The sequence below is a fragment of the Podarcis vaucheri genome, assembly GCF_965113315.1.
Source record: "Podarcis vaucheri genome assembly, chromosome: 3".
Taxonomy (NCBI): Eukaryota; Metazoa; Chordata; class Lepidosauria; order Squamata; family Lacertidae; genus Podarcis; species Podarcis vaucheri.
Window position 1 is genome coordinate 120,147,573 of NC_138761.1, and position 15,069 is coordinate 120,162,641.

The window sequence follows — 15,069 nt, forward strand, 5'->3', positions numbered from 1 at the left end:
TACATAAAAAAAGTTCTATCCTTCTTTGGCACCAGTTGGCCGACCATGCAAGCATCTTTTTAAAGTGTGTTTAGTGGAGCTTACTTGGGCTCATGGGACTTGCTAGGGCTGGTGGAATTTGTAAATCAGCAACATCTGGAGGGACAAAGGTTCTCCACTCCTTTATATAATGAGATTATGGAAGTTTCCAGAACTGAGCTATAAAAGTCTGCATTCATTTAGGGCTGAGGGCTTTTGAAACCGTAAGTCATTGAGCTCCATTTCACACACACACAGAAAAACAATTTAAAATCCATATGAATATTTGGGCTGCAATGCAGTTTGATTTAGTCCACGCTGGTCTGTTCAACAGAGCAAGCTATGCAATGACAGTACAGGAGAAATGAGGCAGTTCACAAAAATAAGAATTTTCTGTAGGGCAAAAGTCAAGTTCAGCTTTGATACCACAGCAGTACTCTCACTCCTTGTGAAATGTGCAAAGATTATTCTCTAGGGACAGGCTTTCCAGCTCCAAAATCTACCAGCTGATGTAGTGGCAGCTAGTGGGGGCAGGGAGGGAGGCAAATAAGCTGAACATATCGATGGGAGTCATGAAAGCAGAGAGATAAAGAGCTACCTGGTTACAGTTTCACAGTCTCCCTCTAGGGGGAAAACTTCTATCTGTTCTGACAACAAAGTTTCCTTTTTCAGATATTTTGTCAATATTTGTTCCTTTAAAATGCGAAAGGGAACAATAGAATCACTATGTTTCTCTTCTTTTAGCTATCTGTCAAAGACGTTTGTTTCTGGTCAATGAGCTTCAAAAAACGTCAGTCCTGACACCCCGCTCCAGGATCAAGACGGTGGAAAGTTACTTTATTTTGCACTCACTTCTGCAGGTTTAAACAGTCCGAAAAAAATCCCCCCTCTTTTCCTGCTTCCGAAGGGGGTTCGACAATTTTAAATGGTGAAAGTTAACCTTTTGCAAGCGATTTTCTGAGCTCTAGTTTGCCGTGTCTTTGCTTTAATCTATCTACAAAGAAACGGAAGGCTGACTTCCTGTTTAGACCTTCCCGTTTCAGTGCCAAATTGAAGTAAACTTTTAAGTCCAATTTTCCTTTCTGTTCGCAAGTCCTTATTTAAAGTCCAATTGTCGGAGGTTTAAGTACTCACAGGTGATTATTTTAGAAGCCAAATTGTCCCAGGAAAAAGGCAGCTAGTGGCAGCTAGTGGGGGCAGGGAGGGAGGCAAATAGCTGAACATATCAATGGAAGTCATGAAAGCAGAGAGATAAAGAGCTACCTGATATTCAAGCACAGCAGTTGACTTCAGAAATACACGTTTTAGGTGCCCAGATATTTCCCCAACAGGACCTGCTTGATTTGCAGGCAGTGATTACTCAAAGAACCCATTTATTTCAACGTAATCTTCTGCCATGCAAGTATGTTTAGGATTGTAAGGTAAAGGTAAAGGGACCCCTGAGCATTAGGTCCAGTCGTGGCCGACTCTGGAGTTGCGGAGTTCATCTCGCTTTACTGGCCGAGGGAGCCGGCGTACAGCTTATGGGTCATGTGGCCAGCATGACTAAGCCGCTTCTGGAGCAGCGCATGGAAACACCGTTTACCTTCCCGCTGGAGCGGTACCTATTCATCTACTTGAACTTTGACGTGCTTTCGAACTGCTAGGTTGGCAGGAGCTAGGTTAGGATTGTAGCCTGTGCATTAAAAAAATATATCCCAAGGGTGCATACCCACAGAGCATCAAAACGGCTCATGAGTTAAGTCCTCCAATCAGCTTTGTGAGGAGGCCTGCTGAGCTCACTCTTCTGAGTAGAGATCTGGTGGTAAGTACTTTTCTGTGGCTTGAAATTGAGCCCTCATCACACTAGATCTCGTGCACATTCAATGAAGCTAGTGTGCCGCGAGATGTTGCCTGGTGTGCCGTGGGAAAAATTGAAAAATTCGAAAGATTTTTTTATTAAAAAAAGTCAAATTTTTGCCCACTAGGCGGGCGCCGGACTGTGTCCACCCTATTTTCCATCCGTCCTGGGTGGGGATCAGATCGGATGGGATCAGATGAGAGCGGACAGGGGGTCCGCTCTCATCCGATTCCCCATAGAGAGCAGCGGGGCTCTGACATCTCCCTCTCCGCACACAGTGGTGGTGTGCCTCGTGATTTTTTTCATGAAACAAGTGTGCCTTTGCCCCCAAAAAGTTGAAAAACACTGTACTAAGCCATGGTGGTTGTTATGTACTGAAGTTCTCACCCTGGGCAAGCAGGGGGATACTGTAGATAGTTTTCACTCAGGTCCACATATGCAAATAAGGGATTGAAAGTGACCTTCAGTGATTGGATAGTTACAGAAAGTTGTTACTGTTGCATTGTAGTTGAGCTCTATATAAGCAGGCTGGCTGAACCCTTCAGTTCAGTTCTGTTCTGGGCCTGTGAATAAACAAGAGCTGTTTGAAGAATCGCTGTGTCGTCTGATATGTTCACCCACAACTTAACACTTGTCTGCCTCCACAGTTGGAGGCAACAGTGCTTTCGGATACCAGTTGCTGGAAACCACACTTGTGTTTGTGTTTTGCTTGCAGCGTTTCCCACAGGCATCCGGTGCTGATCCCTTATTTTTGAGGCTGCTGGTCCCTTATTTTCAAATCTGTAAATTGACAGCTATGCTGAGAAAAGGAAGCTGGACTAGATTGGCAGATGAAGATGTTGGACTTTGTGGAGCTGGCCGACCTTACTGGAAGAATCCGCGATCAGAGAGAGGAGAAATATCAAGAAGACTGGAAGAAATTTAAGGAATTTCCAGCTAATATTATAATATAATATAAGTGGAAATACCTGCAAGTATTAAATTGGTTAAGGATTAAAGTATGTTTAATTGTATAATACTGTGGATTGAGATTATGATGAAAAGAAAGGATTTCTAATTACATTAGAAAGTGAATATTGGAAAATTGCTAAAATGAGACTTAATGAAAATCAGTTAGGAAGGATTCAAGGAAGTCACTTAATAATGGAAATTAATTTGGATTCTGATTGGAAGAAATTTTATATGTTTGTTTGTTTCTTTTCTTTTTATATGTTTTGTTTTTGTGTGTTGTGTTGTTTTTGTTATAAATTTGGAAAATTGATTAAAAAATTGAAGAAGAAAAAATAATTTAAAAGATGGGCCATTTATTTTATGCTCTTATGATGTTCTCTGCCAGCCTTCCAGATGCATCCACTGCCATCACACCCAGCCCGAATAGCAGATTATCTGGGATTATGTGGGGCGGGTTTGTAGCACAAAATATCTGGATGGCAGTAAACTAGAGAAGGGCGCTTCAGAATAACATGGAAGACTGGATAGGCAGCGTTTCAGGGGGAACAGGACTCAGTGTTTTATGAGCAGCAGAGTGTAGTCCACTTGACTTGGCCACCTTGTCTCCGGAGAATAATTAAAATTAATTATTATTTTTAATAAGCAAAGAATGCTGCTGCAAGTATACTAGATGGTAAAAAAGGTAAAGGTAAAGGACCCCTGACAGTTAAGTTGTGGTGCTCATTTCGCTTTACGGGCTGAAGGAGCCTGTGTTTGTCCGCAGACAGTTTTTCCGGGTCATGTGGCCAGCATGACTAAGCTGCTTCTGGCGAACCAAAGCAGCGCACGGAAATGCCATTCACCTTCCCGCCGGAGTGGTACCTATTTATCTACTTGCACTTTTTTGGCGTGCTTTTGAACTGCTAGGTTGGCAGGAGCTGGGACCAAGCAACGAGAGCTTACCCCGTCGCGGGGATTCGAACCGCCGACCTTCTGATCAGCAGGCCCAAGGGGCTCAGTGGTTTAGACCACAGCGCCACCCTTAGTTAGGCCTGTATTTCTGAAATTGATAATTGCAGTTTTGTGAGAGATGTTGCTCACTCCAAATTAGCTAATTATGTTTCATAGAACTGAGGTATTCTGGAGTAGGAGACAACTTTTATAAGATAAAACCCCATTGGAAATAAGATATTTTGGCCACCCTCCTAACAGGCACACTATTGCCACCACATAATTGTTTCAGAGTTGAACCCTGGGAAAAAACCCCACTGTTAAACTCAACAGGCAATGTTGGCTCAAATTAAACCCTAGTAGGAAAAGGAGAGAAAAACTGCAGGAGGTTGCTGTTTCAAACAATTGATAGTCTGTAATTTTTGTATGTTTCAAAGGTGAGCTTCAAGTTTGGGGAGATGCTACTTGCAAGTATTTTGGTCCCTGCTTTGATAAGTCACTTTCGTTAGGAAGGATGCTTGCTGTGTATATAAAACACAGTAAATACCGTATTTTTCGCCCTATAGGACGCACTTTCCCCCCTCCAAAAATGAAGGGGAAATGTGTGTGGGTCCTATAGGGCGAATGCAGGCTTTCGCTGAAGCCTGGAGAGCGAGAGGGGTCAGTGCGCAACGGCCCCTCTCGCTCTCCAGGCTTCGGGCAGCTCTCCGCAAGCCTTGGGAGCCCGGCACGACTTCCCGCCGGGCTCCCTAGGCTTGCAGATAGCAGCCTGTTCTGGGGGCTGGGGTTGGGGGAAGCCCCGCCCCTTGCCTGGGGGGGAAATACATTTTTTTCTTTATTCCCCCCCCAAAAAAAACTAGGTGCGCCCTATGGGCCGGTGCGCCCCATAGGGCGAAAAATACGGTAAAAGCCAGAATCAAGATTTTAAAAAATCAATAAAAAGAGATGAGAAAAACAAACAATAAAACTGAGGTTTTAAAAGCCATTAAATTAATAATAACATTATCACCAAATCAGGACATCACTGTTACAATTACGTTAATATGTGTCGTATATATATTAGTATTAATCACTGTGAAGAAGAAACAGCCATTTTTTCCCTCTCCTGTGCATTCTTTTTTTTCGCTTTTCTCTTTTTTGCAGCTAGTTGCAGTTGTAATACATTCTGAAGAGACAAATATGGATCTATGAGAATATGAAATTATTAGGCGACTAGGACCTTAATAAAATTTGAACTTGGTTTGTTGGCAGTTCACGCAATTCAAAATGAGCTTTTTCCACATAGGAAAGTTAGAAAATGTCCCTCTAGGGCTGGACTAATCCTAAGAATCTTACACTGACATCTAGAGATCTTAAATATTTAGCTCTGTGTTGGAGGGCTTTGTGCGATAATGACAGCACCTTGAATGGAGCACAGAAGGTTACAGGAAGTCAGTAGAAATATAACTGTGCTTATATAATGCTGTTGTCAGGCAGACAGCTGAATTTTGTGCCAGGCATGGGCTCTGAGCCGTCCCGAAGGGCAGATCATGTAGACCACATTGCAAGCGTCTATCACCAAGGTTGTAATTATGTGAACGATTTTCGCAAGATCCATACCTGCAAACTAGCCAAAGCCTTCTCAGAGAAGATACCGTGTGTGAAAAGCTCTGCTGCCCATCTCCGTTATTTCAGTCTAAGGGACAGCTATGGATTCAGCGGGACACCAGTCCTACAAAGGTGCTGACCGTATGGCTTGTCTGCAATTCATCTCAGACCCCTTATCTATCTAGTTTTGTTAAGTTGTGGGTCAACATATCAGACGACACAACGATTCTTCAAACAGCTCTTGTTTATTCACAGGCCAGAACAGAACTGAACTGAAGGGTTCAGTCAGCCTGCTTATATAGAGCTCCAGTACAACGTAACTGTAACAATTTTCTAAAACTATCCAATCGCTGAACGTCACTTTCAATCCCTTATTTGCATAACTATCTACAGTATCCCCCTGCTGGCCCAGGGTGAGAACTTCAGTACATAACAAGTTTGTCTTTCAATTAGCAGATTGCTTCCCTTGATTAGAAGTGCAACCAAAAATAATTTTCCAGTGGTATCCTGACTTACCCCACGAAAACTAAACACGATCTGCAGGGCAAATGTGCACGGTGATTGGAAATGCAAAATGATAGGTGCAAACTTCATTCCTATTGGGTCAGACTTCAAGAACAGAGCTATTGCAAACTGCTCCTAGGCCTTCACACTTCAATCAGTTAGAGGTAAATGGGAAGGGTGGGGAGATTTCCCAGCAGCAAATGGCCAGTTTCTGCTGTTATTATTATTACATATTAAATTTCTATACCACCCTTCATCCGAAGATCACAGAGCAGTTTATAATATAAAAACCCAGAAAGACATACCATAATAACAAACGAAAACGGTAATCCCTCCACACACAGTATTGTTGTGCTATCAGCTTCAGTCTTTGAAAGGAGACAGAGTTAAGGAGTCGAATGGAGGAGACAGAAATGGAAGTCCAAAAGAAGCAGCAATAATCACCACTGCAATAATAATAATAATAATAATAATAATAATAATAATAATAATAACAACAACAACAACAACAACAACAACAACAACAACAACAATTTATTTATACCCTGCCCATCTGGCTGGGTTTCCCCTGCGACTCTGGGCGGCTTCCAACAGAACACTAAAATACAATAACCTATTAAACATTAAAAGCTTCCCTAAACAGCGCTGCCTTCAGATGTCTTCTAAAAGTTTGGTAGTTATTTTTCTCTTTGACATCTGGTGGGAGGGTGTTCCACAGGGCGGGTGCCACTACTGAAAAGGCCCTCTGCCTGGTTCCCTGTAACTTGGCTTCTCGTAGCGAGGGAACCGCCAGAAGGCCCTTGGCGCTGGACCTCAGTGTCCGGGCAGAACGATGGAGGTGGAGACGCTCCTTCAGAAATACTGGACCAAGGCCGTTTAGGGCTTTCAAGGTCAGCACCAACACTTTGAATTGTGCTCGGAAACGTACTGGGAGCCAGTGTAGGTCTTTCAAGACTGGTGTTATATGGTCTCGGCAACCGGTCTCAGTCACCAGTCTAGCTAGAAGACTGGAGGCACAGCAACCACCCCAAACACTCCGGAAGCAGTAGATGTTGCCAGTCCAGATATGCTGCTGTGCAAGCAAAGGTATAGCCAACATGGTGCCTTCTAGATGTTGAACTACAAATCCCATCATCCCTGACCATTGGCCATGCTGACTGGCACTGATGGGAATTGCAGTCTAACAACACCTGGAGGGCAATGCATTGGTTGTTCTTGGTCTAAGTCAGGGTTTCCCAAACTTAGGTCTCCAGCTGTTTCTGGACTACAGTTCCCATCATCCCTGACCACTTTTCCTGCTAGCTAGGGATGGTGGGAATTGTAGTCCAAAAAACAGCTGAAGACCCAAGTTTGGGAAACCCTGGTCTGAATGAAAGCTGTTGCCTTAAAGTGGGAATGTTGCGTTGCTTTTGATCCCCTCCGTCAACAGTATTAATAATTGTTAGAACTGCAGCCTTTAATCAAATACGTGGGAAACTCTTGCTTTGATTAATGTTAAATTATTTTAAGTTACAGGTCTGTGCTGGTCTGCCGTAGTCGAAACAAAATAAAAAAATTCCTTCCAGTAGCACCTTAGAGACAAACTAAGTTTGTTATTGGTATGAGATTTCGTGTGCATGCACACTTCTTCAGATACTGTATTTAAATTATTTTAAATATGTGTACTTATAGAAGTTGCAGAGGGCAAGGTCCCAGAATATGCTTTCCTCCTCCTCTCTCACATAGGAAGAAATACATCTTCTAAGATGGCCCCAGCCCCAGCATAGACATGTCCTACCTAATTTCCTTCAAGATCTGTGTATTAAAAGGTAAAGGGACCCCTGACCATTAGGTCCAGTCGTGACCGACTCTGGGGTTGCGGCGCTCATCTCACTTTATTGGCCAAGGGAGCCGGCGTACAGCTTCCAGGTCATGTGGCCAGCATGACTAAGCCGCTTCTGGCAAACCAGAGCAGCGCATGAAAACGCCGTTTACCTTCCCAGCGGAGCGGTACCTATTTATCTACTTGCACTTTGGCGTGCTTTTGAACTGCTAGGTGGGCAGGAGCAGGGACCGAGCAACGGGAGCTCACCCTGTTGCGGGGATTCGAACCGCCGACCTTCTGATCGGCAAGTCCTAGGCTCTGTGGTTTAACCCACAGCGCCACCCGCATCCCAGTATTACGTCGAAGTATTATGCGTATACAATTGTATTTGTTTTTAAGTGATGAATTTATTCAGCCATTTAGGTGATTAAAGGACTAAAAATTATTTTATCGGACGACAGCTGTAGCACCCATGCTAACACGCTTGGATTTTAAACCTTTATTTTTATTTCTCTAATGTCGCTGCTGCCTCCTGGAGTACTTTGTTCTGCAAGCCATAACACATTTTGAAACTAGCTGCTCTGTGTCTCAACTTCTGGCTGAGTTGCTCTGGAGAGAAGGAAAGCAAATATAGCACTGATATTTTGTTTTCTGTTTACTGATGCTTGTGTTTTTATAGCACGCTGCGTGTGTGTGTTTCTATTTTCTTCGGCATGCCTCCCTCAAACAGGCACATGACATAACCAGAGGTTTCGCTTTTTTATCATGGCTGGATTAAACAGGGAGAGGATGGAATATGAGCTTCTCCCAGAAGATCAAGTTCGCGAGTGTGAGTGGGAACAGACCCAGCTGCAACAGCGATAAAACAGGATCCAGACTCCCATTGTTCCAGCTCAGATCTGAATGGTTTATGCAGCATAAAAATGTTCCCCTGCGTGATGAGAAGCAGTCAACTTTCTCCTGAGCCTGATGGTCCGGACGGAGAAGAAATCAGCAACTACAGCTGCAGACTCCATTCTCCTCCAGAGAAAGACTGCCACGTTCCGAGCAATTCCAAAGGAGACCGTACCTCGGACACGTCTAGTTCTTCTTACCGTTCAGCGCCGGGTTCAGAGGAAGCGGAGAGTTTCAAGGACTGTGTCGAATTCTTTGAAGAAGCTGGAGACTGTCTTGAGCAGTGCACTTGCTGCGACTCAGAACATGAGCAAGGAAGCGTAACAGCAACGCCGGTCCTTCCTTTAGCTCAGACAAGCCCTGCTGATAGCATTTCCAAGGTTACAGCCAGCCAACTCCATGGGACTTTGAATAGTTCCAGCGACGTCTTACGAGATGTCCTGTGCGGCACAAAAGGGAATACTTATGCTGTTACATCTGGAGGACCTCGATCCCGTTTTCCTTTACGCAAGAGCGAGATGCTTGGCGAGTCGTTGCCAGTCCAAGAGGCGAGAGCCCCGAGCCTGCAGGCAGACCCCAAGGGTACTATAAAAGATCAAACCTGCAGAGACAAACTCTGTTCCAGTGGGAAGGAAAAGCAACAGGTTCAGATGTCAATCAAAGCTAAGAATAGCTCGGACTCAGTGTGCAGTGGTAGAATGGGGCTAGTCACACGGAGGCTGCAGCCAGGAGACAGCGGATCAAAGTATTTGGATCCTCCTGCACAATTCAGTTCCGACAAATCCAAGGAAATGTTACCCAGTGCACGCAAGCCGAAGAAAAGCAGCCTTGGCAGTCGAGTGCATGGTCCTGTAAGTAGCAAACCAGCATGCCCCAAATATTTTGTTGAAAACCCATGTGTTTTGAGTGACTCTGATGAGGCTGATAACGAAGTAGAGAAGCTCACTGCTCTGTCCTTCCAGAGTCTCTCATGCCCACAAGGCAGCTACCTAGATATGTATAGTTCCAGTAACAGGACATCCTCCAGCCTGTCCAATTCCTTGCCGGAAGATAGTAATGGAATGAACAGGTGGCCATTATGCAGTGATCAGAGGAAAACAGTGGTGGTCGGCCACGCTAAAGGAAGCCGGCTATTCCCAACAGCCAGCAAAGCCCCAGATGCAGGACTGCTCGGTGGCGTCTTGGGGAAGGAGCACGCTGAGTGCATCGATGTCGCCCTAGAGAATGCTGATGGCAAAAAGAGCCTTTCTAAAAAGAGAATGGTGCCCAAGCGTCAGATTCAGTTAAGACGGAAGGAGAAGAAGGAGGCAGGTTTTTGTGCTGCTGGGGACTGTGCTGCCCTCCAGCCATTCGCACAACCACGAAAAGAGTCGTGTGTGAAAGCGAGAAACATCAGCGATGAGTTTAGGCTGAATTATAAGCAATTTCTGAAAGCCGCCTCTTTGAACAATGCTTACAGCAAAACGAGGATGGCTTCCAGCCTGGTGAAAAACGTTTTGGCTAAAAAAATGCAGTACGAACACAGGATTAAAATGGAACAAGCGTCTGTCCGGGGGAGCTCAACCTCTTCTGTCCCTTCGTCCATAAGCACTGACCTCCCAGGGGACAGTTTAGAAGGCAAGTCAAGTTCTCTGTCTAAGTCGGACTGCAGTTTTTCAACGGAGGATGTGCAGAGCCATTCCACCAGTGAGAGGTCAGAGCCCATCACAGTGAATAAAGACGGCGTGGACGCCTTGAGGCCAACGAAAGGAGTTGTGCTCAACGAGCAACTAAGGGAGAATGTCTGCAAGCTGAAAGATACATTTAATGAGCTGAACGAGAGACTGAAGTATCAAGAAGTCACTCAGCTGAAAAGACTTCCCATTTTGGCAGATGGGTGTGTGAATGTAATAGAATCAAGCAACACTAGGAAGCAGGCCGCTGGGGTAAGGAAAGAATACAGGAGAGCCCGGGCTGTGTTTGAGTCCATGGAGGCTGATATGGAAAGCTTGGCTGCAGTTCCGAAATTTGCAAAGCCACAAAAGCCATGGCCAAATCTGAAGCAGCGAGCCATTCGTCAGAACAGGCACACACAGGCACAGGAAGACAAATTCCCCCTGAAACCGAAAAGCTTTGTGGTACCCAAAGATACTCCCAGTAACATCTTCACATCCAAAACCAAAGAAATGAAACTCATCCCTCAGATCAAGAATGAGCATAATGTTCCAAATGCCTCTAGGCACAAATCTTTGGACAGAGTTTCCAATGAGCGGAGGCTGCCTACATTTCAGAGCATGAAACTTTCATCTGTGGCTTTTCCAGCTTCTGTCAAATCACACAGTGGTGAAAAATCAAATCCCCCCAAAACACCTCACACAGGGGAGACAATGCAAACGGAAAGCAAAGAGAAGGCCAGAATACATCAGCCCAGAGGTGTAAGAAAATTAGTGAAGGACACATATAATCTTGGCTTTAAATCTTCAGACAGCTCCAGTGTAGATCAGGCATCCTATTCTGAAAGCAAAAGTGAGAACAGCTTAATTGTGCTACCAAAGGAGGCCCCAGCTGTTTCACCTCTGTTCATACGCTGCACATCAATATGTCGGAAAGATGATATGCAAACAGCAAACAATGCACAGGAGAATAAGGAAGACCAAATTGGGGGCATTGATGTGTCAACGCTTTCTCTACATGATCAGAGCACAAGGAGCAAGGAGCCCACTGATAATTCTAATCCCACAGTACAGACACATGAAAATGTACCTGTATGTCATCCAGAAAGCAAGTGTTCTGCGGTGGGTGAACCTGCAGTGCACATTACTACAATTCAGTCCAAGAAACTTGTTGAAAATAAAGAATTTCAGACGCAAGTTGAAAACAAACAAGTGCCTTATGAGCGGAGTGAATTAAATGTCAGGCCTTCTTCTACAACTGCCAAGAAAGAATCTCAGCTTAATATTAAAGTCAACAGTTCTCTCTCCAAACAGTCACACAAAACTGAAACTGACTATTTTCCAGCTTCCAGTTGCTCCAGACTGGATGAAAGGACCATGAAAGATTCAGTGCCACAGTCTAAACATAGTTTGTTGAGAGAAACCCAAGATGCTGCTTCATCTGAGTCTCTTAGGATCCCATCTTCTACCTATGTACGGGAAACCACAAGGAGAGATAATGGCTGTGGAACCACAAGCTATATTAATGACTCTTGCAAAACCCAAGAAGCTGAGTTGCCCTATCAGAAACATTTATCCAGTGAGTTCTTCTCAGTGGCTTCCAATAACCTTCTGAAAGACGAAAATATGTTTCCAGAATCTGGATCATCTCATGGAAGCTGTAGGTACCCACAAGCCATCAGGCCTCCAATGACAAGCACCCAAAATATTCACACACAGACTCAAGAAAATAGTAATTTTGCAGATGGTAGATATGACTCTGCAGTACAGGAAGACACCAGACCCTTGGACAAGCACAACAGAATACAGTCTGATTGTGTGATTTCAAACAGTCCACTAGCACCAACAGAGTACACTGAAGGAATCAAGGTGATATCAAACTCCTCTTTTACTCCATCAACCTCTTATGGAAAGCTCCATGACCCAGGGTGTGACAACTTCAACAAACATCAGGCAACAAATGAACAGTATTTTTCAGCTACCCAGGCTGACAACACAAATTACTTAACGATTCCTGTGAAAACCCATCAATCTGAAGCAACTGTTAAACACCCAGTGCCTTTGAACACGGACAACAACTCTTTCACCTCCAATGTCTCCTTCCAGCCCAGTGGAGAAGCATCGGGAAATAAAATAAGCCACGAACTTTTCCCACCAAAACAAATGGAGAGGAAGGCACCCTCCGACAACGTGCTATACAGTCACCCGAGCCATGGGCAACTCCCCCTAAGACTTGAAGAGTCTCCTAGCTTCACAAGAAGAAATGAAGGAATTTCGCCATCTGGTAAGAGTGCCCCAAGCCCAACGAGGCACTTCCATCCTGCTCCTGCTGCTGCTGCTGCTGCAGCTCCTCCTCCTCCTCTACAGGGGCACAGAAAAATGTTGGTTGATCCAGAGAGTGGGAAATGCTACTATGTGGAACCGCCGAGGCAGCCTCAATTAAAGATGCTTTATGACCCAGAAACAGGGCAGTACATTGAGGTCCTGATACCCCCAGTCCCACTATCGTCACACAGCGGGCTTTACCAGTCTCCTTTCTCACCAGTGGTCATGAATCCAGGAGGTTACGGACCACCTTACATGTCGTACTCTGGGTTTCCTGGGTTCCCCCCTCCCCCTCCAGCGATGCCCCCCGCCAACCTGGATCTTCAAGACCAACAACCCGCTCAAGAAAATGCAAACCTCAATGAAAATTACAGCCATTTTTCAAAGAGCGACGTTCCTCCAGCTACCCAAACCGCCGATGGCAACTACATGGAGAGTTTGTACTATATCCCCACTGGAATGAATTCAAGTCCTAATCCCAATCAAACTTTATTTCCCTCACCTTCAAGTTCTGGTCCTTCTGGAACTGAAAAGGCTTCATCCTTCCTTAGGATGTGAAGTGCAGAGCGACTGGGAAAACTGTTTTTGTATTTCAGATAATTCTGTTCTTTTCTTCTTCTTTTTTTTTAAAAAAGGTCAAACCCAACCTCTTTTCCTGGAATCTGTGAAAAAGGAATGAAAGGGAGAGGGAAAGCTTGGTTTCCTTTAGTTCAGTTTATTCTGCTGTTTGGGCTCTGAAGGACCCAAAAGAGATAATGGGGCACCAAAAGTTTACAGTGCACCTCACTGGCTTAGTAAATTTGATTTTAATGTAAACATCCCTGGCAGTAAAGGGCCATATTCTGGTGCTAATTGAAGCCAATGGGAGTTAGGTGTTGACTTCAACGGGACCAGGATTCAGCCTGTCAGGTTGTCCTCCTTTGCAACTATCAAGTTTGTTCCTCAAGGCGTGCTATAAGGTATATGATTGTAATGCTAAGTCTATTTCCTGAGGAGTCCAGTTAGCCACAGCTCTCGACTCTTCTGTAGAAATTAAATGTTCATCCAAACTTTTTGAGAGTTGATACTTTTGTATATTTATGCACGAATCATCAACATGTTCAGGCTTGCTTAAATTTTCATGGTACCTCACTTCGCTTTTGCCATCAGAGCCCAGTCGACACGAGCATGTTTCTATCAGCGTAAATGTTTTGAAGATGGGTGGGTAGAGATATGTGTAGGCAGACTGGGAGCAGCAGACACGGCTTCTCCTCAGAGCTTCACATTTTGCTAGAGCTGTGCGCTGAAGAGGCTGGCTGCATCGTTGGCTTGGTAAGTGTCAAAACAAAACATATTTGCTAGCCGTAAAGTGGGCCAGATGGAAAAGGAAGACAACATTTTTTAATATATGTCTCAAAGAGGGCATTTCAGCAGGTGCCGATTGTCATGCAAGCTACACCTTCTGAAATTCCCTCTTCTGCACAACAATTAAAAATGGCCTCTTTGGGGCCACATCCATTTAAAGAACTATTGTACCTCTTTAGCTTCTCCCAAAGAATCCTGGGTTTGTTATGGGTGCAGGCAAATGTCTCCTTGTGAGGGGTCCCCTAGCAACTCCAGGCACCCTTAAACAACACTTTCTGTAGTTCTTTGGTGGAAGCAAAGTGCTTTAAATGCATGCGGAGATGTGACGTTTGTATCTGACCACCCTTGTCACCCTCAGTACTCAGAAGGCAAGCTAGGCCCTTCCATGCAATATATGAGAGTGCTTAATGGAACAGAAGAAGGGAGCAGGAGCACACAGAGTGTTTCACAGTCAACCATGGTTGACAGACTAAAATATATATTTTGTGCACAAGGACGAACCTGCGTACACCCTCTCAAAGGGTCTGGTGAGTGCCTGGATAGGAGATGTATGGAGAATTTATATGTGCATCTTGAGTTACTCCATGGAAGAAAGGTGAAATAAAAGTGTAACCTATTCTTTAAAAGTAAAAAAGTTCAGCACATTTAATTCTTAAACCTAATTTCTCAAACAGTGGTTTAGTCAAAATAAAAAAATTCCTTCCAGTAGCACCTTAAAGACCAACTAAGTTAGTTCTTGGTATGAGCTTTCGTGTGCATGCACACTTCTTCTTTCGTGTGCATGCACATGAAAGCTCATACCAAGAACTAACTTAGTTGGTCTTTAAGGTGCTACTGGAAGGAATTTTTTTATTTTGACTATGGCAGACCAACACGGCTACCTATCTGTAAGTGGTTTAGTGAGTGTGAGAGAGTATGTCAGTGAATAAGTGTGCAAGCCAGAGCAAAAATCACTGCTGCTTTGCTCCTTCCCTGGTCCTGTTGCTACGGCACTACCTAGAGGTAAGCTATGGTTTAGCTTAGCATTATGGGCAAACCTGAGCTTGTTATTTGTTTCTTCCAGAAAAACCATGAATGGTGAGCCAAGAAGGAAACCTTGGTTACAGTTTGTGGTTTTCTAGGAACGAGGCAAACCGTGAGCTCTGGTTTGTGCGTAACCCTAAGCCAAACCATGGCTTAGCTTCAGGGAGCACAGCAGCAAGGGGACTGAGGGAGGTGAA

The 15,069-nt window shown here is 44.5% G+C and overlaps 1 protein-coding gene and 1 long non-coding RNA gene across 4 annotated transcripts in view; one reads left to right on the plus strand and one right to left on the minus strand.

Moving 5' to 3' along the window:
- Positions 1-15,069, minus strand: part of LOC309528846 — a 53,756-nt gene that overhangs the window by 22,639 nt on the left and 16,048 nt on the right. Inside the window, exon 3 of one of the 3 annotated variants that reach the window (XR_014217911.1) lies at positions 8,119-8,243. The exons of the other annotated variants lie outside the window; for them this stretch is intronic. This is a non-coding gene — a long non-coding RNA (uncharacterized lncRNA). Of the gene's footprint in view, positions 1-8,118; positions 8,244-15,069 lie in introns of those variants that run through there. 3 annotated transcript variants of the gene reach the window in all.
- Positions 8,240-13,836, plus strand: PROB1 (proline rich basic protein 1). The gene has a single exon (XM_082216325.1). It carries the CDS (start codon positions 8,558-8,560, stop codon positions 13,061-13,063), a length of 4,506 nt encoding a protein of 1,501 aa, XP_082072451.1. The 5' UTR covers positions 8,240-8,557; the 3' UTR covers positions 13,064-13,836.

Excerpts from the sequence above, each read along its gene's own strand:
- PROB1 (XM_082216325.1), top strand. The coding sequence starts at position 8,558 with ATGTTCCCCTGCGTGATGAGAAGCAGTCAACTTTCTCCTGAGCCTGAT.